At 39.7% G+C, this 22,679-nt stretch overlaps 1 protein-coding gene across 1 annotated transcript in view; it reads right to left on the bottom strand.

Annotated features, from left to right (window-relative positions):
• The window catches only part of LOC116524009 (rho GTPase-activating protein 44-like), a 114,192-nt gene that overhangs the window by 33,636 nt on the left and 57,877 nt on the right, over window positions 1–22,679 (bottom strand). The window contains exons 2-11 of the mRNA XM_032239106.1: window positions 10,501–10,540; window positions 7,603–7,707; window positions 7,254–7,330; window positions 6,383–6,494; window positions 3,941–4,017; window positions 2,059–2,176; window positions 1,676–1,744; window positions 1,461–1,542; window positions 353–480; window positions 13–124 (exon numbers count right to left, since the gene is read on the bottom strand). Of these exons, the coding sequence (XP_032094997.1) occupies window positions 13–124; window positions 353–480; window positions 1,461–1,542; window positions 1,676–1,744; window positions 2,059–2,176; window positions 3,941–4,017; window positions 6,383–6,494; window positions 7,254–7,330; window positions 7,603–7,707; window positions 10,501–10,540 (920 nt within the window). The remainder of the gene's footprint in view (window positions 1–12; window positions 125–352; window positions 481–1,460; window positions 1,543–1,675; window positions 1,745–2,058; window positions 2,177–3,940; window positions 4,018–6,382; window positions 6,495–7,253; window positions 7,331–7,602; window positions 7,708–10,500; window positions 10,541–22,679) is intronic.

Here is a 22,679-nt window from a genome sequence, read left to right as displayed (position 1 = left end):
GTGATACCCTACCTGCAATGGCATGGGGATCTGCTGAATATTCCTGAACATCCACAACACAGCAGTCTAATGCTGCCTTAAGCTTCTTTAATTTGGAAGCAGAGGGAGCCACTCGGAAGAGACCCTGCAAACCAAAGAGAAGCAAAATAAAATCTGATGAGGTGCCAAGCTCCATGACATGGGTTCTCTGAAAACAAAAGAATGAATGCTTTTTCTAACTCCCTACCTGGGTGTTTTATTTGTTTATGTAACCAATCTACCACTCATAACCCCAGTGGATTCTAGGCAGCTTACAGAATCTCTAGCTATAAAGCTGAACCACAAAAAAAGAAAGGAAGCTATTTGTACAGACCTCCTCTTGCATGCCACATTCAAGGAGCATAGTGACACAGGCCTCGATAGGGAAGGAGATCTCCCGGCCACTGACAGCCAGATGTTCCTCTAAGGGCTTCCCAAAGGAGGGCTTTTCAATCCAAGCTTCTGTAGAAGGCAGTTCAAAAAAAGATACAATCAAAACAGAACAGGTTTACTACACTTCAGCTACTCCTTCCTCCATAGCTCCTAACAACTGCATACAGAAGGATGAGAAAAATCAGTAAATATTCATCCTGTTTCATTTATTTGGCAGACCAAGAGGAAGTGAAAATCTTATGCAGTTATTTTTGCTCTTCTCTTACTTAGATCTAGATTCAGGCCCCTCAGAATTTATTTATTTATTTATTTACATTGTGGAGTCTTTGATGGTCTCCGGGCTTAGTTGTTTTCGTGCAGATGTTTCATTACTGAATTAGATAAAATCATCAGTGCTAGATGGATTTGCTCTCATTTTAAATACTAGTGGTTTGCCCTGTCATGTATGGCTATTGTAGCATCCTTATGTCACATGATTACAATTGGGCACTTCATGCCCAGTGGGTGTTTACATGCTCCAATGTCATGTGGTTGCCATTTGTGTCCTTCACAGGTAGTTTCTGACAAGCAAGTCAATGGAAAAGCTGGCAGTAAAATCACAGATTGTGGTTATGTGATTATCTTGCTTAATGACCAATGGTAATTTATGTAACAATCACAGCAAAAGTGAGATTGAAAATGTCTGTCATGGTCACGGGCTGTCTCCCTTAATGCCTGTGTTGCTTAGTATCATTAGACTAAGACTATCTGTCGATCCCATTGAGTCCTTGCATTTTCGAATAAGGTGGCAGTAACCAGTCTCAAATGATAATTTGAGGTATTATTTTGGGGTATTCTGACTGGATGGTGTTATTAACTGGATGTGATTATTATTCACTCTCTAACTTGGTAAATAAGCCAACAATAGCAGAGTGGAAGTTTATGGATTTTATGCTTAATTGAGAACTAAATCATCCTGAGACAAGACAGGAGTCACGTTGCTTGAACAAAGAGTCCATAATGTGTCTTGTATATAGTGGTAATGGTAACCTGAGAAGCACCATACTTACCCTGCTGTGCTTTGATTTGAGGCAACACATTCTGCAAAAGTGCTAATGACTTTCTGTGGTACTCTGCTTGCACTTCTATTAACTGGGAGAAAAATAAAATGGGATGTAGGCTGTAAGAATACACGATCTGAAAGGCACCACGGTATTACAAAGGGGAGGGGGAAGGAAGCCAAAGAGGGACAAAGATGCTAAATGCCAGGCTTTCTGATACTTACAGTCTGAAAATAGTTTGCATAGTCTATCTCTTTGGCCACAAAATTGTACATGTCAGCTGAGAGCTGATCCTGCAGGAGGTACAAAAAAAAAAAGAGCACAGATTCTAACTCAAACTCATGTTTCCTTATCTTTACAGAAAATTTAAAATATATCCAAAAAAAAGCAGAGCAAGGCTAACTGTATTGCAATTTACGGGGCTAATATTCCTTTTATCGATCTGACACAAATCAGCAAATACACAATAATACCACTTCCTGATTGATTATTATTTGCCATCCCAACTACCAGATTTACATCTATAATAAAAAATGGATTTGCAGCTACTTTCTGGCTACCTCCCGGATGTCAATTAACTAGAATAAAAAGGGGGAGGGGGAGATACCCTGCAAATCTCCACTCTGTTTGCTGCCTCCTCCATCTCTTCCCTGAGAGCATCCGCTTTGGCACCCGAAGGTTGCAAGTTGCTTGACAAACCTGAAGACTTGGCTGACTGTTGCCATCTGTAGGAGAAAGAAGAGCAAAGATGTAGGCTGTTCAGTGGGACACAGGACCTATCTTAGCATTGTTTCTCCCTGCCTTGCCAGAACAATATAAGATCATGTCACATGGAAGGGACCACAGCTTAGCTTTCCCTCTGCCACAAGCACAAGCTAATTTTAAGAGTGAAGGCACTTTTGTTAGCATGAACTGATGCCAACATTTTCAAAGGAGGAGATTGGGACTGATTACTGGAGACAACTTAGTGACTCCAGCTCTCTAATGAGATGCCTTATTCAAATTACTTTCATCCCACCCATCTAAGGTTCATGTCATTGCATTCGATTCTGGAAATCCCTGAAAGCTTGATTATTTTCCCAAGCCTTGGGTAGGATGGTAAGACCCTGCAACATTCTGTTATATTTAATATGATTCTTCTTTTTCTTTTTATGGATGTGTATCTCTTTGTTCTTTCATTTTATTGTTCCAGCTTTTTTTATAATGTAAAAGGATTCTGTGTCCAGAATCACTGTGAGTCGGGTGTTTTTTAATCTATGCATCCCTGAGAGGTATTTTTCCCTCCACAGAAATGTCAGCTCAGTGTCTCAGTGATTTCAAATTTCTCCATTTTTAAGGCAATGTCACAGCTCTTTCAGAAGAAGGAAAAAATAGCTGTTTTTTTTTCAGGAATACCAAGAAAAAAAAGCAATGTGTGTATCTTCAGGCAACTAGTTACTCTCTAGCTTCACAAAGAACACAGTAACACTAGAAAGATTTCGTTTTATTTATTTTCATCAGTGAAAATCTCAGCCGTGGGATTCCACAACTGGAAGGTGTGAAAGACAACAATGTTTTTGGCCTAGTCAGGGCAAGGCCTCTGGCTAATAAAGGACGTTAAAGCAACCATGTCTATCTCAACGCCAATCTGAACCTTAATTTTTCCCTGGACAGTCAAGATTGAAAACGCATGACAGAGGATTGCAAGGAAAATGAAATTCCTCGTTCTTTTTTCTTTCTTTGAAAGAAATCTTTTTGGATTAGAATAGCAGAGACAATGGGATTTTGTAGATCGCTATTTTAGTTGATCAAGATGGTGATTACAGAATTCAATTGTCCTTGCTTTTTTATAAGAATAGGAAGAGGAGATTGGGACAGATTACTGGAGACAACTTAGTGAGTCCAGCTCTCTAATGCGATGCCTTATTCAAGTTACTTTCATCCCACCCATCTAAGGTTCATATCATTGCATTCAATTCTGGAAACCGCTGAAAGCTTGATTATTTTCCCAAGCCTTGGGTAGGATGGTAAGACCTTGCAACATTCTGTTATATTTAACATGATTCTTCTTTTTCTTTTTATGGATGTGTATTTCTTTGTTCTTTCATTTTATTGTTCCAGCTTTTTTTATAATGTAAAAGGATTCTGTGTCCAGAATCACTGTGAGTCGGGTGTTTTTTAATCTATGCAAATAAACACATTTTTGAAGAATCTTTCCCTCCATTTTTTAAAATCATAAAGTCAGCACTAATAGATTTTCCCCTGTACCACAATGGCTGCTGCCGACCCAAACTGAAGGCTGATGGAGAGAGCACACATTTGTACAATCCTGATGTATAAATGACAGGAGACAGGTCAGTCTAGCATAAAACTCCATCTGGGATGGGTTTTCTTTTTCAATACTGAAAGCCGCCCTAAGGAAACTTGTTCTAAAAACTAGTCCAGCAATAAAAACAGACACACATAGCAAACAAAGACAAAAGCAACTGAGGGAAAAAAATGTCTCTTACCTTGTCCTTGATGAATCCATGTCCAGGACTAATTTTGCTAAGTGCTTCCTCTGTTTTTGAATATTTGGGATTTCTACCTGAAGTAGTATTTTTAGTTAAAAAAAAGGAAAGTTATACAAGGAATATTGATAAAGAATAAGACTGCATTGCAAATTCTATGTACTGAACTTAAATGACATCATAGTAAAGTTGCAGGCCTAGCATTACAGCCAATGCCAGAACCATGGACAGCTCCTATCCTGTAAGAACACTCACATGGCTAGCAAGAGAACTTGCCACCATCACCTTCAGAATAGCTACTGGCATTTAAGGAACAAAGCTGGAAGGAAAAGAAGCTTCCACCTAGAGCAGCTTTACAACCTGGTATTTTCCATGTGTGTGTGGCATTTTGATCATCATAAAGCACAACCAGGCGACTATGTTCCCTGAAAAGTCTCAGAACCCTTTGGCCTGTAACGTCCTAAGAACACAAGGAAAGATGGTGTGGGGCACAGAAGAGAGAATGTAGCTCTGCAATTCCTGTCCCATTGTAGTAGTTGCAGAGAAAAATTAATAGAATTTCACATACATATGTATATATGAATGAAAGAAAATTGGATTACAGGTAGTTCTTGGTCAATGACTAGCCTATTTAGCAACGGTTTGAATTTATGATGATACAGGAAAAGTAGTTTGACGAATAGTTCTCACACTCATGACAATTGTAGCATTCTGATGGGCACATGATCAAGATCCAGGTGCTTTGCAAGTGGCAGCAGTTTACAATGGCCACAGCGGGTCCCATGGCCACCTAATTACCATTTGCAAGCTTCACCATCAGTTTTTGACAGGCAAAGTAAATGGAGAAGCCAACAGAAAGATACAAGTTGCAGTCATGTGATGTTACCTTTAATGACCACAGGTGATTTAAACAGAATCACAGACTCTAAGTCTGGTGCAGGGATGCAATGTTTCACTTAATGACCATGTTGCTTAGCAATGGATTTGCCTCTCTCAATTGTGGTCATTAAGTTAAGATTACCAGTATGTGTTTGTGTTGTATGCAGGAAAAACTCAGGAGTAATTAAACTAGACAGTATCTCCATAAATAGACTGAAAACAAACTGTGAGGACTCTCTCTGCTTAGTTCCTCTGTGAAGTACCTTGCAGATGATATAAGCCCTAAACAGATGCTCACTTCTGACTCTTATAATCACAGTGATAAACATGGCTCATTTAGTACTTGAACACTAGGATAGGATCAGATCAGTGGTATGAGTCAAATAATTTAACAACCAGTTCTCCCCCCTAATTCTCAGACAGGGTTCTCAACTTGGGAGTCCTTCTGGATCCACAGCTGACTTTTGATAACCACCTGTCAGCTGTGACCAGGGGGGCATTTGCCCAGGTTCGCCTGGTGCGCCAGTTGCGACCCTACCTGAACCGGGAGGCTCTCACAACAGTCACTCGGGCCCTTGTGACCTCTAGGCTGGAATACTGCAATGTGCTCTACATGGGGCTGCCCTTGAAGAGCATCCGGCAACTTCAGCTAGTCCAGAATGCGGCCGCGCGAGTGATTGTGGGTGCACCTCGGTTCGCCCACATAACACCTATCCTCCGCGAGCTGCGCTGGCTACCTGTTGATCTCCGGGTGCGCTTCAAGGTGCTACTTACCACCTACAAAGCCCTTCATGGTAGTGGATCTAGGTACTTGAGAGACCGCCTCCTGCCAATTACCTCCTCACGACCCATTAGATCGCATAGATTGGGCCTCCTCCAAGTTCCATCTGCCAGTCAGTGTCGACTGGCAACTACACGGAGGAGAGCCTTTTCAGTTGCAGCTCCGACCCTTTGGAACGATCTCCCCATGGAGATTCGTACCCTCACCACCCTTCAGACCTTCCGCACAGCCCTCAAGACCTGGCTATCCCGTCAGGCCCAAATGTTGAATGAATGTTGCTTTACTCTTTTAATTATGTATTGTCCTATATGTCTTTGAATGTTTCCCCTTCCTATATAAGTTGTAAGCCGCCCTGAGTCCCCTCAGGGAAAAGGGCGGCCTATAAATAAACTTAACCTAACCTAACCTAACCTAACCTAACCTAATGATTTCTTCCAACAGCCAGTTCACCAAACTGCTCAGAAAGTTAACAACAGGTTTTCCCAAAGTGGTGTGAACTGGCTGAATCCCACCACTGAATCAGATATATTTTTCCTACTTGGTTGTAAATTTGACTTCTTAAACAGATTACCTTATTAGTTCCCTTCATTCATTTTGTTGATATGCTATTACTTCCTTTCATTCCAGGATCCAAACTCCAAGAGGCCAGAGATCACAAGTTTTTGGCTACAAACAGATCCTGAAATGCCTCCTGTTCTCAGATCTGCTAGAGATCCACTCGCATTTATACCAAACCTAAAAGACCCATGGCAGAGATTCACTTTGAAATAAGCAACTCTTACCTCTGCCAACACAAACAGTGGTTCTATCACATCCCTTTCAACTTCCAGCTCAAAGTGGATGAGCTCTTGAGCTAGCTTGTCCTCTGCTTCTCCACATAATTTCAGCATCTTCCTGAAAGGAGAAAAGGCAGATCTCAAGGGAGAAAGCAAGCAATAGATTAGGAGAGCAGTTGATCCAAGAGATGTTCTTCAGAGGCAGGGCAGGGTAGATGTCTACCATTAATGATGCTTAGAGTCACCTGAACCAGGAGATGGGCAACAAATAAATTTGACAAGCAAACAAATAGTGTGCCATTCTTTAATAAGTTGCAGAGCATGGAGGCTTCTATGGCTTGTTACCTTTGTTATGTTACTACACATTTTCCCACTGAAAAGTCACTTTCAGTGATAAATAATCAGTAAAAATTGTGGATAGTAAGAAATGGCTACATGCTGTTCCAGCTTCATGCTGTGATTTATCCCTCGATTTATCTGACTTGAGGTTGCATGTTGGAGATCGATCATAATGGATTATAAAGTCCTAAGCTAAAGAGGTCTGTAGGAAAAAGTGGTGGCTTATTTACAATTAGTAGAAGCAATTCAAATGGGCAGAAGGGTAAATTATTTATCACGAACACTGTATTTGTGGCTTTAAATTCTTTTTTTCTTCTTTGTGATGATTTGTGCTTGTGAGCTGCCTCCTCTTTTATGAGGAAAAAGGTGGAAGTAAGGCTCATTAAATTAATCACTTCAACCTTACCACAAGCACTCAACGTGTTTTAAAATGAATAAATTGCCCAAATGGAGAAACTTTATTGGGATTGAAACACTTTCCTAGCTTCTCCCTTCCCAAAGTGGTAGCTGTTCTGCAGACACTGGACTGGAATCTTACCCAAGCAGGGAGTCATCTCCTAGGATAGCTGAACCCTCCATCAAGCACTGAGCAAGTGACGTCAAAGGCAATTTCTTCTGCAACAAAAGCAACTGTTGTATGATTTTTTTTAAATAAAAAAGAACCAATGATATCCCAGCCTTTTCATCTCTCATTCAGAAAGCAATTCTACTTCCACACAATCAGTATTTCGAACCATTCACTTCCCACCATATTCTTGGAGAATTCATGCATATATGTGAAAGTGGAAAGCCCCTTGAAGGGGTATTTGCCTCTTAATTCCACTGCTTTCTCTTTTCGTGGTAAAAGAGCCCTATTCCCTGATACAGGGGATGCCAGGATCTCTCACCGAGCGCTTATCAGAATCTGATCCTTGCTGCCCCTGAAGACATGCCGTCAGTTTCTTGTGCGTGCTGTGGGAGACCTGCTTCACCAGCTCCAAACGCTTCTCCACCTGTGGATGGACAGCTCAGATATCACATCAGAAAAATGCATCCTTATTTCCCAGCATGCAACTTTCCTCATGGTAAATCCTCCTCCTCAAGGTAAGCTGCTCCTCAAAGGAAATCCATGACCAACCTTTTCATAATTCAGTTACAATTTGCTTTCTGAAACGGTCTTTTTTTTATAGTATGCTGAACCGTGCAAAATGAGAGAACATATCCCATTACTTCTTAACACAAATATAACTTTAATGCTTAGACTTAGTATTATGTTAGGCCATAAGGTAGTTTGCATGACTGGATACAACCTGATTTAAATAAGTCAATCGGAGTTTGTAGTTTACTGATTAGAGCAGATAAGCAAAAGTAGGCATACATGGCTACTTTCTAATTTCTTAGCTTATTCTTTGTTTTTTGGTGTAATTGATTCAACCACCTGATTAGTCTATAGAGGTACAAGGAAAGATCAGGTTTTTTAGAAGGAAAAATACTGACAAGACCAGAATCAACGAACAAGAAGTGACTGACATAGTTATTTTCCATGTTGATTTATTGATAAAACCAAGAATCTTACATTAAAACAACTGTGATTTTGCATGAATTGTAGCACTTGGCATGAATAGTGCATTTTCTTTTTGTATCCCAATAATATTTGAACTATTGCAGTTAGTAAACGTATTCAACAGGAAACAAGGGGGCAATTATTTTAGCCTTCATTTTAATTAAATGTCTTAAAATATAATTTAAACCTTATTAGCCTAAATAAATTTGTTACCCAATAATAGTTTCTCTCTCAATGAACAGTCATAAAAGGTAAGTTATAGAATGATCTATGAGTGCTCAAGGGCAGTAAATAAATCCTGGGGAGAGGTGAATCTGGTTTGGGGTTAATGAAAGTTATAATCAGGACTGGACTTTGGAAAACCAAGAATGTTAAGGCAATTTTTCACTTTACGTTTTGTATTCAAACATAAATATCAGTACAATTAGATGTATCTTTTGTCAAGTATGATGGAAGATCAAATGTAAGTAACATTCAAAGGGATGAAGCCATTTAATATATGTGAACTTTGTATTTTCACATATCTTACTGAATTGTATTTCTAAAATAAGAGTTAATGCTTCATATCATGAGTACACTATGTACTAAAAACAATTCTAAAATCTAATTAGAGTAATAATGATTTTTCAGGTCCCTTGGTGAATTAGCTAAGAAAGTATGGTTTGACAGGAATTATATACTATGACAAATCTCATTAAATAACTATGGAGGTGGAAGGAACTACAATGAGAATTTGCTAATGGTTATCTTCAGAGATTAGCTACCCAACCTACATGATTAGGCAGCATTATGACACTTCAGGTCCCTCCATTAAGTAATATCACATGATGGAACCTGGGAAGCAGAACCTGCCCTCTGGAGAACACACACACACACACACACACACACACAGACACACACAGAGGCACACAGGTATACACAGAGGGAGTTTGCATCAAGATACACCTGGATTCCTGCCCATGTTCAAAATAATTCTAAAAAATTGCATATGGATACTGCATGTTAGTTTATCTTTTAATGGTTGCTTTTCATCTGCCATTTCAGTGGCTATTTTGTTTTTGTTTTAATTGTATTGCATGATTGGTTTTGCTGTATAGACTTCTTTTAGGGTATAAAATGACTGTATAACTTGATAAATAAAAAATAAAAATAGGTAGGTTGAAGATAAGTAAGTAAGTAAGTAAATCTTAAAGACAGTTATATCTTAGTTCCCAAGTGTTCAATGAGTCAGGCAGGTGTACACTTAAAAGTATTTGACAGGGCAGAGTGCCAGTGTATTGAAATATAAGTAGGCTTTTGTGGAAAGCTAACCTATATAATGCAGACATAAACATTAGACTTAGGTCAATTGTACAACTCATTAAATAGGCCAGGCCAGTTACATATCCTCAAGTTGTTCCTACTGACCATCTGTTTTATATTTAGAATCTCTGAATAGGAACATAAGGCCTAGGCAGAACATACACAAGTAACTATCACAATGGCAGGAGTCACGGATGTCCAAGAGACAAAAATATAATAGACTTGATTGCATTTATTCTGTGTGACCCAGCTTACACATGAATACCTAATATCTGGAAGGGACTGTTTTTTAAGTAACTTTCCCTCAAAAGCTTTGGACAAGAATACCTATAATCTCAGCTAGCACAGCCATTAGTCAAGTTGTTTGGAGCTGATGAAAGGTCAATTACAAAACTTTTCGAGGCTACCATATTTGGAAAGGCAGCTCTACAAACTAGTCTAGGCTCATGTTAGAAGCTTAATAGTTTCATACATCTTCCCAATGACTGAATGTAATTGATCCTAACACAGAAACCTTTATCTTGATTAGGGACATATTTCAGACATCTCTTCTATAAACACAGAGTACCACAGAATTCAGCAACATTCAGTGAGTCTGCTCTGGAGTTAACCTTTTTTGAAAATAGCATTCACTATCAGTAGAAAGATGACATGTCAAAAAGCATATTCACATTTAGCAGAACGTGTTTTTTTTAAAAAATGTAATTTAATATTTTCTACTTTCTAACTAAAATAGAGTTCAAATATGTAACAATAGAGTCTTCTTTAAAAAATATTAGACAGCTTTCCCTTAACACATCAACTTTATTCTCGAAACCTTTGTCATTCTTGGTCCCAGTAAATTCTATCAGAAAGACTGTTTTTTTTATTTTATGCGTGGCAAATTTTAGTATCAAACAATGGCAAGCATAAGGTATCAGGGAGAAAAACAGTATAGTACCTGCAAAAGATCTTCATTCAGAACTTCTGTTTTCTCAGCCCTAAAACAAAAAGAAAGCATAGTAATTCAAGATAACACAATGAATAGTTTGTCACACTTTAAAAGTGAAATTTGAAACCGGGACAAGAGTAAAGAAGAGCACTACCTTCAAGGCTGTTTAGAACAGAGACCATTGTACAAAATAAAAGAAAACCATCCTATTGCATGGTGACTCTGCTAGTAGCCTAAGGCTAAGGCTAACTGCAACCTATATCATATATCCTATAGCAAGTGATAATCAAACTTTTAGACATAACACTTACTGTTTACTGATCTACTTACCCTTATCTTTCTTAACCTTCACAAAACTATAGCTGAAATGAACCCCCTTGGACCCCGTTTTGGCTGGCAGAGTGCTGCAGGAAACCATCCAGGCTGAAAATGGGGCATATGGGGGCCGTGCATCTCTTGTGCCCTGTTTTGGCAGTCAGAGATACCGCAGGCCAGTCATTTGCTATTTCCAGGCTGGCCCCACAAGCCAAATTTAAGCACCCCATGGGCTGAATCTAGCCCACAAGCCTTGAGTTTGACATCCCTGTTCTAGAATCTCAACTTCTAGACTTTTACAATAACAAATAGTTCTGTGAATTTCCCTTAATATTTAGGAATTCTAATCAGTACGAGGTCCCCCCCCCCGCCCTAATATTCATATGGAATCATTTCTGTAATTCCCACAAATTATTGTTGTTCTACCCCACTGGAGCTGGGCTTCATCTTTCTTGTAGACAATTCTCAGACTTTTTCTTCACTCTTTTTTTCTCAAGCCTCAACACATTCAGCACTTTCAATCATATCTTAGAATATCTAGATTTTTCAGACTCTGCATCCTTATTCTGATCATCTTCTGTAAATGCATATCCTGACCTAGAGTGTGGCCTCCAATACTCAATACTCAAATCCAAACACACCAGCTCCATTTTTCTATGAGCAGTGCACACATTTTATAGGTTTTGAGCCATGGTGTGGCAATAGAATTTGCAGAGAGACTTAAAGCAAGATTTTGCCAGTTGTCAAAAGGGCACTCAATTTATTAGGAATTTTAATCAAAAGGTAGGGGCTGTCTTATAGGAAAGGATGTCTCCTCATATTAATATATCAGAACAGGTCAAAAGGTTATTCATCCTTTCTTCTCCCTGCAGACCTCCAGGCTTCTTAGTCAGATTTGCTTTCTCATCCTAGGATCAAAGGAATTCTAATTTGCTATTCCCGACTTCATACTATTTTTCCTTTGTCTGCCTTCAAAATCAAACAGATATAAGCCACAGGGTTATTCTAAAGAAATATAGTTGCATAAACTCTTCTGCACATTAAGACTTTAAGACATTGACTGGCAGCCACCCAGATGGCTGGCTATATAAATGTTTTAAATAAATAAATTGGTACCTGTGCATGTATTGCTAAAGCAGTTCAATTTTTAACATTAATCTGAAAATCTGGCCCTTAAAGACATTTGAAGTGAATAAACATATAGGACATTGTATTTTAAAGCAATACATGGGCATAAAAAAAGAGTGCTTTTGCTATTACATGACTATCATTCTTCAAAAGTAATATCTGAATGTTAATTTTGCAGTTCAAATATCACTTTCAAGTTCAAGTTCAAAGACAAAATTGGATGATAAATTCCAAGTGCAATGTGTTCTGATTTAAATTGTGACATTTGTCTGAGTATATCGAGAGTCATTTTAAATATTACTATTTTTTTTGCTTCAATAAAAATAAGATTACTGATTAAATTTTTATCTTTTGCTTGAACAAAAATAACTGTTTGATAGATTGAATCAACAATCTCTAATTTACTCCAGCAATCTGTCTTCTAATATAGCCAGGAAAATATCCTTGAATGATTACAAAGTGAAGAACTGTTGCCAGATTTAGAAATTCTCAAAATATATTTACCTCTGTACCTTCCTAGGTATCATGGTTAATATTCACTGGGATATATTATTCCATAACTATATTCAATATTTATATCTAAGTCAACATGACTACTTTTTTAGTAGAAAATCTTTAATTTATGTGGGCAAATATTTGAGTAAACTGGTTTCTGATGAAAGAAACTGTATATTTATGTATTGATTTTAAAACCATGAAGTTTTAACATTTAGCTTTTCTCATATACAAGCCAACATTTAGCTTTTCTCATATAAAAAGCCCTAAATATATGCATCTTTCAGTGTGTAAACATTAATAAAATAATCTATTGCTCTGTCTACCTTCTTTAGTTCATGTTTCCCATTCTCCAGCTGAGTACCTTGATGTGTTGGGACAACAATGTTGGGAAAAAAAGCTAATACTTGATCTATCTAACTTAAATAATAAAACCATCACTGCAAGTCAAGTTGGGTATAGGTAATTTAAATATTCTTTTTCCTGTCTGTCAGGGTTTCTCATATCTTTCTAGTAATAATAAATAAAAAACTTCCTTTATTCTTTATATCTAGATCACTACTTATAATATCTTAACAGAGATCTTCCTTCTCAAGCTATTACAACAAATTAAGTTTTATGGTTAATTGAAAAATCTGAAGAATTCATACTTTTGCTTGAATAAAGATCCATAACACCACTGAAAGCTTTCTAAACACCTTATGGCAATTTTCTTTCTAACAGCTGGGATGAGTAGGCATACTTTCTTCAAATAGAAGTGTTATATATTAATGTTTGCCAAATTCAAAAGTACTTTTTATCCCCTTCTCTCCCACCACCAAAAGCCATTGGTTGCTAGCTACCATTATTCTAGGGAAGAAGCCAATTTTAACTATTAAAAAAAACAGAACCAACTGAAAAATAGGTTTAAAGATGAAAAATATCTAAAACACTGAGTCCTATATGAGAAGTGTGCAAAATGAATTGGAGAGATTTAATGAATTAGAAAGTTTCTGGATCATTGAATTCTACCAGCACTGCTTGTTTCATTATAAGGTAGAAACTGACTACTGTGATGACTACTGAAGCATGTAATCAATATATCAATGTAGTTATTACAAAAGTAATGGACTCATATTTATGACCATGTTTCCAGTTTTTTTAAAGTGCAACTTTATGAGACATAAATATTATATAAGTATTTATTGTATTTTAAAAGCATAATGTTTACACAATCTACTTTCTTGGGGAAAAAAAGATCATGCTCTTAAAAAACCTGGGTGAAGGATGTTTAAAAAAATATATCCATCTTTCTCAAATGAAAAACTGAATTATATTAAAATAGTGGTTTTTTAAAAAAAAATCTAAACTATAAAGCTACATAAGGAAAACACACACCAAAACACTGTAAGGGGCTGATTCAGCTTGTTACATTTCTTAATGTAATCTATATGAGCATATAGAGAAAAAGATATGAAAATTGAACCATTTCCCCCCTCATTTATTAATTCAGACATTTCTATCCCTCCAAAATCATAACCCCTTGGTAACTTATACGTATGTAACATAAAAAGACCAGTCAAAATATCCATTCCAATAGGCAAGCCAATCAAGCTTCATGGATAACAATAAAAACAATAGACAAAACCATAAAAAACAAGAAAACTTAAAATAAAGATGAAACAATGTCTTATTCAACAATTTCTGAAATGTCAGCAAGAAAAGGGTTAGCTTGATTTCCATGGGGAGGTTGTTCTACAGTTCGTTACTGCCACAGAAAACCTAGTGTCACCCTCACTTCAGACCTCCAATCCTCCTAGAATTGTGGACTGTTTAACAGTTTCTTCCTAAGGAATGTAATTGGTTGTGATAAAGGCTTTATAGGTCACAGCCAGCACTTTAAATTGTGTTGAAAAGCAGCCAGCAAGGACCACTGCATTTTGAACCAATTCTAGCTTGTGAGCAGCAGTCAGAAATACAATTCCCAATATGACACATTGCAGTAGTCTAACATTTGCTGATGAGGGCTTGACTTACTGTGGCCAGTTCCTGCTGCCCAGATAATGTCACAACTAGCTAAAGCTGGAGATAGACCCACCTGGTGATAATTTCAACCTGGCATCCCAGGAAGAGACATGAATCCGGAAGAATATCCGAATCATGAATATGCTTCCTGATCTATAGTGTTTACTTGTCAAACAATATTCTGGTGATGACAAAGAATTCTGATGTTATCAATTTTGACTTAGTAAGATTTATCTTTGGTCTGTTCTCCACTACTCAGATCCCTACAACTTCCAGATACTGCATGACAAAGTAGAGTTGACTTTCTTCATCATATTAAACCGCAGGTCATCAAAAAAGTATTTCAGTGACTTCACGGAAATATTAAGAAGCAGGGGACCAATCCCTGAACATCCTATATATCCATGATAGCGAACCTATGGCGCGTATGTCACAGGTGGCATGTGGAGCCCTCTCTGCGGGCACATGAGCCATCGCCCAGCTCAGCTCCACCATGCATGTGTGCGCGCCTCCCGCCACCCAGCTGATTTTCAGGTGTCTGCCACGCATGCGGGAGACATGTATGCATGCTTGCGGGTGGGGGCACACACGCATATGCGGGGGCAGGGGGAGTGTGGGGAAGAGGAAAAAACTCCTGTGGACTGTTTTTGCTCCCAGGAGGCTTCAGAGATGCCTGCTAGGACTAAATGGTGTGCACGTGGGGGGTCATGTATGCAAGCATTGGGGGCGGTGCAGGAAGCACATGGGGTCGTATGTGCATATACAAGGGGCAGGACACAGGGGGTATCACACATGCATTGCATTATGGGTGTGGCCCCCACACCTGCATGCTGTCACACATGCACGCAAGCTTTTGGCATGCGAGGACAAAAAGGTTAGTCATCACTGCTATATATCAAGGGAAACCAGCCAACATCTCCTCCTCTCTCATATACTGGAATCATCCACTGAGGACTGCATAGAACCATCGCAGAAAAATGCCTCTTATCCCAACCCTGCAGTGGGTCCAATGGGATAACCAGGATGGATGCACTATTCCCATCAATGAACAGTCATCTATGTTGAGCCAAAGTAAAGGCTGGGTTCTTAGGATAAGGACTGGGCTCATTTCTCCATCAAACCTATCTCCCTGCAATCAATCTTTTCCTGTCTTCATTCTTGTTTAATCATTTTTTTATTGCAACCTATCAACTATCTTTTCATCTTATTTTTGTAGACTTCGACAAGCATATTCATCTTTACAAAGGCTCAAAGAGACACAAAGACTGTTCTGTTCTTCAGTGTCACGGATGAGGGACAGGGCTCATTTCTATCCATAAACAATTGAAGAGTAGTAATGGGAAAAGGAAGGTAGATGGGTGGGGCCTGACAAATGGATTCTCATTGAAGATACAGGAGGTCCACAACTTACAATCACAATTGAGCCCAGAATTTATGTTTTTAAGTGAGAAATTTGTTAAGTGAGCTTTGTCCCATTCTATGACTTTTCTTGCCACATTTGTTAACTGAATGACTGAAGTTGTTAAATTACTAACATGGTTATTATTCAGTGGATCTGGCTTCCCCATTGACTTTCTTTGTCAAAAGGTGGTCACATGACCATGGAACACTGCAACTGTCATAAATATGAAGAAGCATCCGAATGTAAATCCATGGGGGACGCTGCAACAGTCATGTGTGTGAAAAAACTCACTTTTTTCAGTGCCATTGTAACTTTGAACAGTCACTAAACAAACTGTTGTAAATCAAGGACTACCTGTACTCTAATGCAGGGGTCCCCAACCTTGGCCATTTGAAGACTTGTGGACTCCAACTCCCAGAATTCCTCAGCCATTCCAATGAGGAATTCTGGGAATTGAAGTCCACAAGTCTTCAAGTGGCCAAGGTTGGAGACCCCTGCTCTAATGAAGATTTCCACCCAAGGCCTTTGAGCTATCGTGGTGAATGCCTCCAGTGGATACAAACTATCTCCAGTAGTATTACTATAGTTGTGGTTCATTCAGGAGAAGCAGCTGTAGTTTGATTTCCAGTTGGAAGAGTCCTTTTGTGTTTTCAACCCTGTATATTTATTTGTTCATTAAATGTATACGCTGCCCAATTCCCAGTGACTAGCCACATTGTTAAGAAACATTTAAAAATCAAGAAAATACTACTTTGCATGGATTTCTCTCCATGCAGTCATATCCTGTAATTTTCACACAGAAAAATATTGGGCTCTATAATAGGCAGTGGCAAAGAGGCAGCCTATCATTCCCAAAGGAAGCAGTCTGATACTACAGCTTGCACTGCTGGTAAACATCATAAATTAAGCGAAGAGTTTCAGAGATTAACTGGCACACTACCTGAAGTTACAATCCAGGTCAGTTCTTGCTTGAACTTGCTCTTTAATTTTAACTAATTTCTGCAACATTTATAGGATGAAGCCGTCATCCACCCCCCACCCCCAAGATTTATGTATGGTTATGTAAATGAAATATGTTTCTGCTAAGCTGTAGTTGTTATTTCAGCAGAAAAAGAAAATACCTACTACATCCATATAGAAACAATTTACTCCAAAGAATTCACTGTCAAGACACCATGCAAGGACATTGCTTCCTGGGTTAAATCTATGTATATTTTAGGTGAAAGAGCAATTCTGGCTATTATTCAACTTAATATTCAGAATCTATCCATGTATGAAGAGATGGAGAGGAATCTATATCTGCAAGTATACAAAGGGATCTTTGCCTCAAGAGATTTCACTCTTCTCTAACTAGTGCAATAAAGTTTAAAAGAAATTCAGATTAAAGTAGAAATTGAGTAAACCACAGAAATTATGCAGAAATGAAATGGAACAAAATTAGAAGTGTCCATTCCAGTGGTGGATTTCAAATTTTTTTAGAACCTCTTCTGTAGGTGTGGCATGTTTTGTGGGAATGGCTTGGCAGTCATGTGAATGGGTGGGAGTGGCTTGGCAGTCATGTGACTGGGTGAGCATGGCCAACTTGCAAAATGTGGTGAAACTCACTTAACAACGCTCTTGCTTAGCAACCAAAATGTTGGCTCAGAAACTCTGGCATTTGAAACACGCAAGTCTTAAAGCTGTCAAGTTACAAGACCCTTGCACCCCTAACTCTTTAGAAAAAAACCCCAAGGGTTGTGCAAACTTGACAGCTTTAAGACTTGTGGACGTCAACTTCCAGAATTCCTATATACATACATACATACATACATACATACATACATACATACATACATACATACACACACACACACACACACACACAATTTTTATGACTCACCAGCATCTGCATCTATAGATAAAAGTATGCCAATAAAATGTACATTCATTTCACTGTCTCCCATCTATGATCCAGCTAGAAGTATTCATCCATCTACGATTTTTTCCATATTTAAAAAGACCTTCATCTTGACAATATTCATGTTACATTTAGCATAAAAGATAGGTAGTTGATATTGCATATCAAACATTTTGTATATCATCTTAAAACATGCTCACTAAATATCAGAATTCCATATGATACCAAACAGAAAATTCTTTTTCCTATAAAAAAAATTGTACTGAGAAAATGGAATTAATTCATTGTATCATATTGTTCTTACCTTGATATGCACTTTTTTTTAAAAAAAATTAAGATGAATGATAACCTAACTAGTTTCCTCTTCTTGCTTTCTTAATGTTATCACATTTCAGAACCTAAAAAGCCTCCGGTATTTGATCAACCTCTTAAACCAGTGACAATAGATGAAGGCAAGATCCTGCAACTTGCTTGCCATATAGTTGCATCACAGTCCATTAAGATCCAGTGGCTCAAAGCTGGGAGAGAGCTTAGATTAGTGTTTCTCATCCTTGGCAACTTGAAGTTGTCTGGACTTCAACTCTCAGAATTCCCCAGCCAGAGAATGCTGGCTGGAAAATTCTAGGAGTTGAAGTTCGGACATCTTCAAGTTGCCAAGGTTGAGAAACACTGGCTTAGATCCTCTGATAAATGCAGCTTCAGGTTGGCAAATGGAACAGTTCTCTTAGAGATCCAAGCAGTTACTAAAACTGATTCTGCTGAATATGTGTGCAAAGCCTCAAATGCAGCTGCAAGTGACTTTTCTAAGTCAAAAGTGGCAGTGAAAGGTACAGTTAAATTGAATATTTAGAGAGAGAGAAACAATTCAAAGGCTGCCTGATCCTCCATTGCTTGCTGTTTTGCCTGCCCGGATCACCTCGGCGCTACTCTGGCTACCTACGTCCGTCCTTGCCCAGCAGCTGTGGCGACATCAAGATGACGTGGCTTGGAAGCAAAGGGGCCCCGGAGCCCTGCCTAAGCAGCGACCTGGCCATCTTCCGGCCAGGCTCTTCCCTCTCGCTCTTCATTTTGATGATGTCGCTGCAGCTGTTGGGCCTGGACGGACAGAGGTAACCAGAGCAGCGCCGAAGCGGTCCAGGTGGGTGAAAGGGCAAACGAGCGATAGAGGATCAGGCAGCCTGATCCTTGTTTGTGCACTTGCCAGGAGATGCGGAGAAGAGTGCAAAGTCCAGCGGAGGCAGGAAAGTTCTTGGCGCTCTAGGAAGCAACTGGGGAGCACCAATAACCTTCCTGCCTCTGCTGGACTTCACACTCTTCACGTGCTCCTCGCAACTGCAATAGATGTCCAGAAGCGGCTTTTGGGGCTAATGGGGCCTGGGCTTCTAGTCCGACAGCCCCCACCGCTTCTGGACGTCTATTGAGGTCGTGAGTGCGCAGAGAAGAGTGAGAAGTCCAGCAGAGGCAGGAATGCAAAATGACGCCTACTACTCCTTTGCAAGGGGAGCAAAGGAAACCGCCTGGGTCTCTGCTCCCCGCCTCACCTGTCTGGAGCTGCCAAAAGTTTTAGACTCTGGTGGCAGTGCTGGTTTCCTGCCACTTCAGCCTCCCTGAAGGAAAGTCTCCCTTTCCTTCGCCCCTCCTCCCTTCAAAAGCTGTGAGGCGCTTTCTTGGCACCAGTTGCCCGGCTGGCACTGCCCCGCGCACTCGCCTCCTCCTCCACACTCCCCAAAGGCTCTTCTCCTCCTTCCCGGAGCTCAGTGAGCTCAGCGAGAGCTGGGCACAAGGGATGGGAGGCTGCTTTTGAAACCACACCTTGGAAAACTTCGCCGGGAAGGGAGGTGGGAACCAGTGGGGGGATGCCCTGGAATGCCCCTGTGCTTTGCTGGTGGCCATACCCCCTAGGCAAGTTCAGGGAGGTCCTAGGAGGCTGGCCGCACAGCATAAGCTACCGCCTATGAGCGGCGATGGAACGGGCAGGGGAAGCGACCGAGGCAGGTGGGGCAGGCGCTCCGTGAGGAACCTCTTCTAACAGGTTTGGTATATTTGTGGAATCTCTTCTACAGAAGAAGTTAGAACCAGCAGAAACCCACCCCTGGTCCATTCCTATTGAATTTTGTTAAAGACTCAGGTTGACGTAAGTTCTAACAAAAAAGTCCTACAATATATACCTTTTCTGATGATGCATTTGTGTACAGAAGTCAGAATATTTGTCATTATAGTCTTCAAGTTAAAATAATCAAATCAAATATGAATTGGGTCAAAACGTAAGATTTCTTCCACCGTCTCTGGGTTAAACAATAACAATCCTCTTTATTTCTCATCCCAAAACATTATTTCAATTTTTACAAGATGCCCTGGAGGAAAATAAAAGCCCAGTCTATGCCGATAGCTTCTGGCTGGAAACCATGCCCTAGGGAATCTCCCTGTAGACATGGAGACTGGAAAGCCTCCCTAATAAAACTGCTTATATATAAAAAAGAGTGGATTATATTGAATTTGGATGTCTGCAGCTTCTCAAACTGGGCAACTGCTTTCACAATCTCAGGCATGTTCATGCTTTGCTTTGCTGTGATTTCATGCTTGTTTAACAAACCAACACAATTAGCATTCCAGTAATGCCCAGGCAGATGGAGGTTATAGCGCTGAATGACAACACTGCCACCCTCTAATAAACCTAAAAATGCTTCAATGCCAGGAAAGGAAATTACATTCTAATTTCCCTGATGTGTAATAAAAGGAGGTGGCGGCTTTGAAAAAAAACCTGCCACATACCTAGAATTGAGAAGTAAAAAAGAAGATGATTCCAGGATATTTGGGCAAAGAATCTCACTTTATTCTTTTCTATCACAGAGGAAAAATCTGTGTGTGGTATTATCTTAGCAGTGATGAAATTTCCTACACGAGAAATATTTTTGCAAACATTTTCGGGGAGCAATTTCTACAGGCAACATGCTACTTATCTAAAAGGAAGTTATCTTATTGGAAACATCAAATGTAACTTTGTAAGTTTCTGATTTCAAATTTTCCCATGAGCAAAATTTCAGAACAAAATGTCACAAAGTTTTTACGTAATGTTCTCTGGTTGCTGTAGAATGATAGGTTAAATGCCCTTCTCCAACCTGAGAAGGTAAGATTATCAGAAAAGCCCTTTTGGATCAAGACATTTAGTCTAGCATTCAGCATTACACAAGATTAACTGGATAGAGCTGGGAAGCTGGTATGCATGGAATGTTCAATGACAGCTCCCCTTTCCGGTCCCTTCCTAGCAACAAAGATTTAAGGGTTTATGATTCAGGGGATAATATTAGCCATCGATATTATTTGATTCTGAGCCTCTCACATTCACTTTTAAAACCATCCAAATTACCAGATTTTACCAGAATTATTGGTAGCCAATTCCACCATTTACCTATTTTCCCCTTCTATGATGAATCTCCATGTATTTGATCCTAATAGATGACCTTAAGTTCTAACATTGTGACTTGTCCCAAATGCATGACTGAGCATCTGATGCATAGATCTCTCTAAATAGTGTTCATCAAGTACCTGGAAGAGGATTTCCTGAGTCACTGTAAGGACATCTAGTGGATAAAATTGCTCAGATTGGTTGGGCAGAACTCCCTCCCCCCTCGTTGTGGGGTGTCACAGGGCTTGCTACTCCTACTGTTCTTATTTAACTATATGAAGTATTTCAATTAAATCACCCATCAACTTCCCATAAATAGGTATGTGATGTTCAATTATATACTTCAACTTTGAGCTGAATAGAAGATCTGATTGACTGTTTTGTTCCAGTGATTAGTGTCAGTCACCCAAGAAAACCAGACAGGCATCATGACAAGAGCTAATTCTATTTTATTGAAAGGCTACATTAACAGAATCTTGCAAGTGTGAAAGTGCAAATTTCTCACCTTCTCTTTTTACTGTTTCATAAAATGGATTAAGCTTCTTTCTCTGCACTTTTATCTAATCATTCCCTAGGTAGCAACTCTTCTCTTTATCTTCTAGAACAGTGATGGCGAACCTATGACACGCGTGTCAGTGCTGACACGCGTAGCCATTTGGGGTGACACGCACAGGATTTCATGCGATTCATCCTCGGCTCCTGCACGGCCGCCGAGGATGAAAGAATCTGTGCTGGAGGAATGGGGGGGCGGGACGTGTGATCTCCCCCGCCCACACTCACTTACTGTATCGCCGCCGCCCCTTTCTGAGCGCAGGGGCTGCTGGTAAGGCGTGCGTGCCGTGCGCACACACGTCATCAGCGCGGCGAGGGAGGACCCGCAGGAGAGGAGCACGGGAACAGTGCGCGCCTCTCTCCAGTCAAGCCGGCACAGAGAGTCTACTCCTGGGACTGTCGGTTACGACCGCACCACAGCAGGGAACAGCGGAGTGCCAACGGGAACTGTGAGCGCCATTAGCAGCAACTATTGGGGTGCCATGGACTTGTAATTGCCCACAATAACTGAGATAAGTGAGGGGGAGGTTGTGTTAGCTTGTTAGGCTAGTTAACCCCTAATTGGCTATCTATAATTCTATCTGCTGTCACTGGCCCACTGATGGAGCACCCAAAAAATAAAAAACAAAGGTTAAGTAAAGGGAGTGGTAGTGGCAGTGGCCAACCCTTTCAAGAGACATGGAGCGAGATGTATGGCATTATAGAAAAAAATGGCAGATCATTTTGCGTTCTATGTACTGAAACGGTAGTAAGCAGAACGTGGAATATAAATAGACATTTTGAAACTAATCATTCCCAGCTCTTGGAAAAAAGTGAGGATGAAAGGAGGGAATACATTTTCAGGAAGCTACACCTTTATAAGAGCCAATCTAACTCCATCCTTAAATTTATGAAAGGCTCTACAAATTTAAACTCTGCAAGTTTGAGCATTGCTCACTCCATAGCTCAGCATGCAAAAGCGCTTAACAAAGAAGTTACTAAGCAGGTAT

This window comes from Thamnophis elegans, chromosome 2 (assembly GCF_009769535.1).
Source record: "Thamnophis elegans isolate rThaEle1 chromosome 2, rThaEle1.pri, whole genome shotgun sequence".
Classification (NCBI taxonomy): domain Eukaryota; kingdom Metazoa; phylum Chordata; class Lepidosauria; order Squamata; family Colubridae; genus Thamnophis; species Thamnophis elegans.
This window is presented reverse-complemented; position numbering and strand designations above follow the sequence as displayed.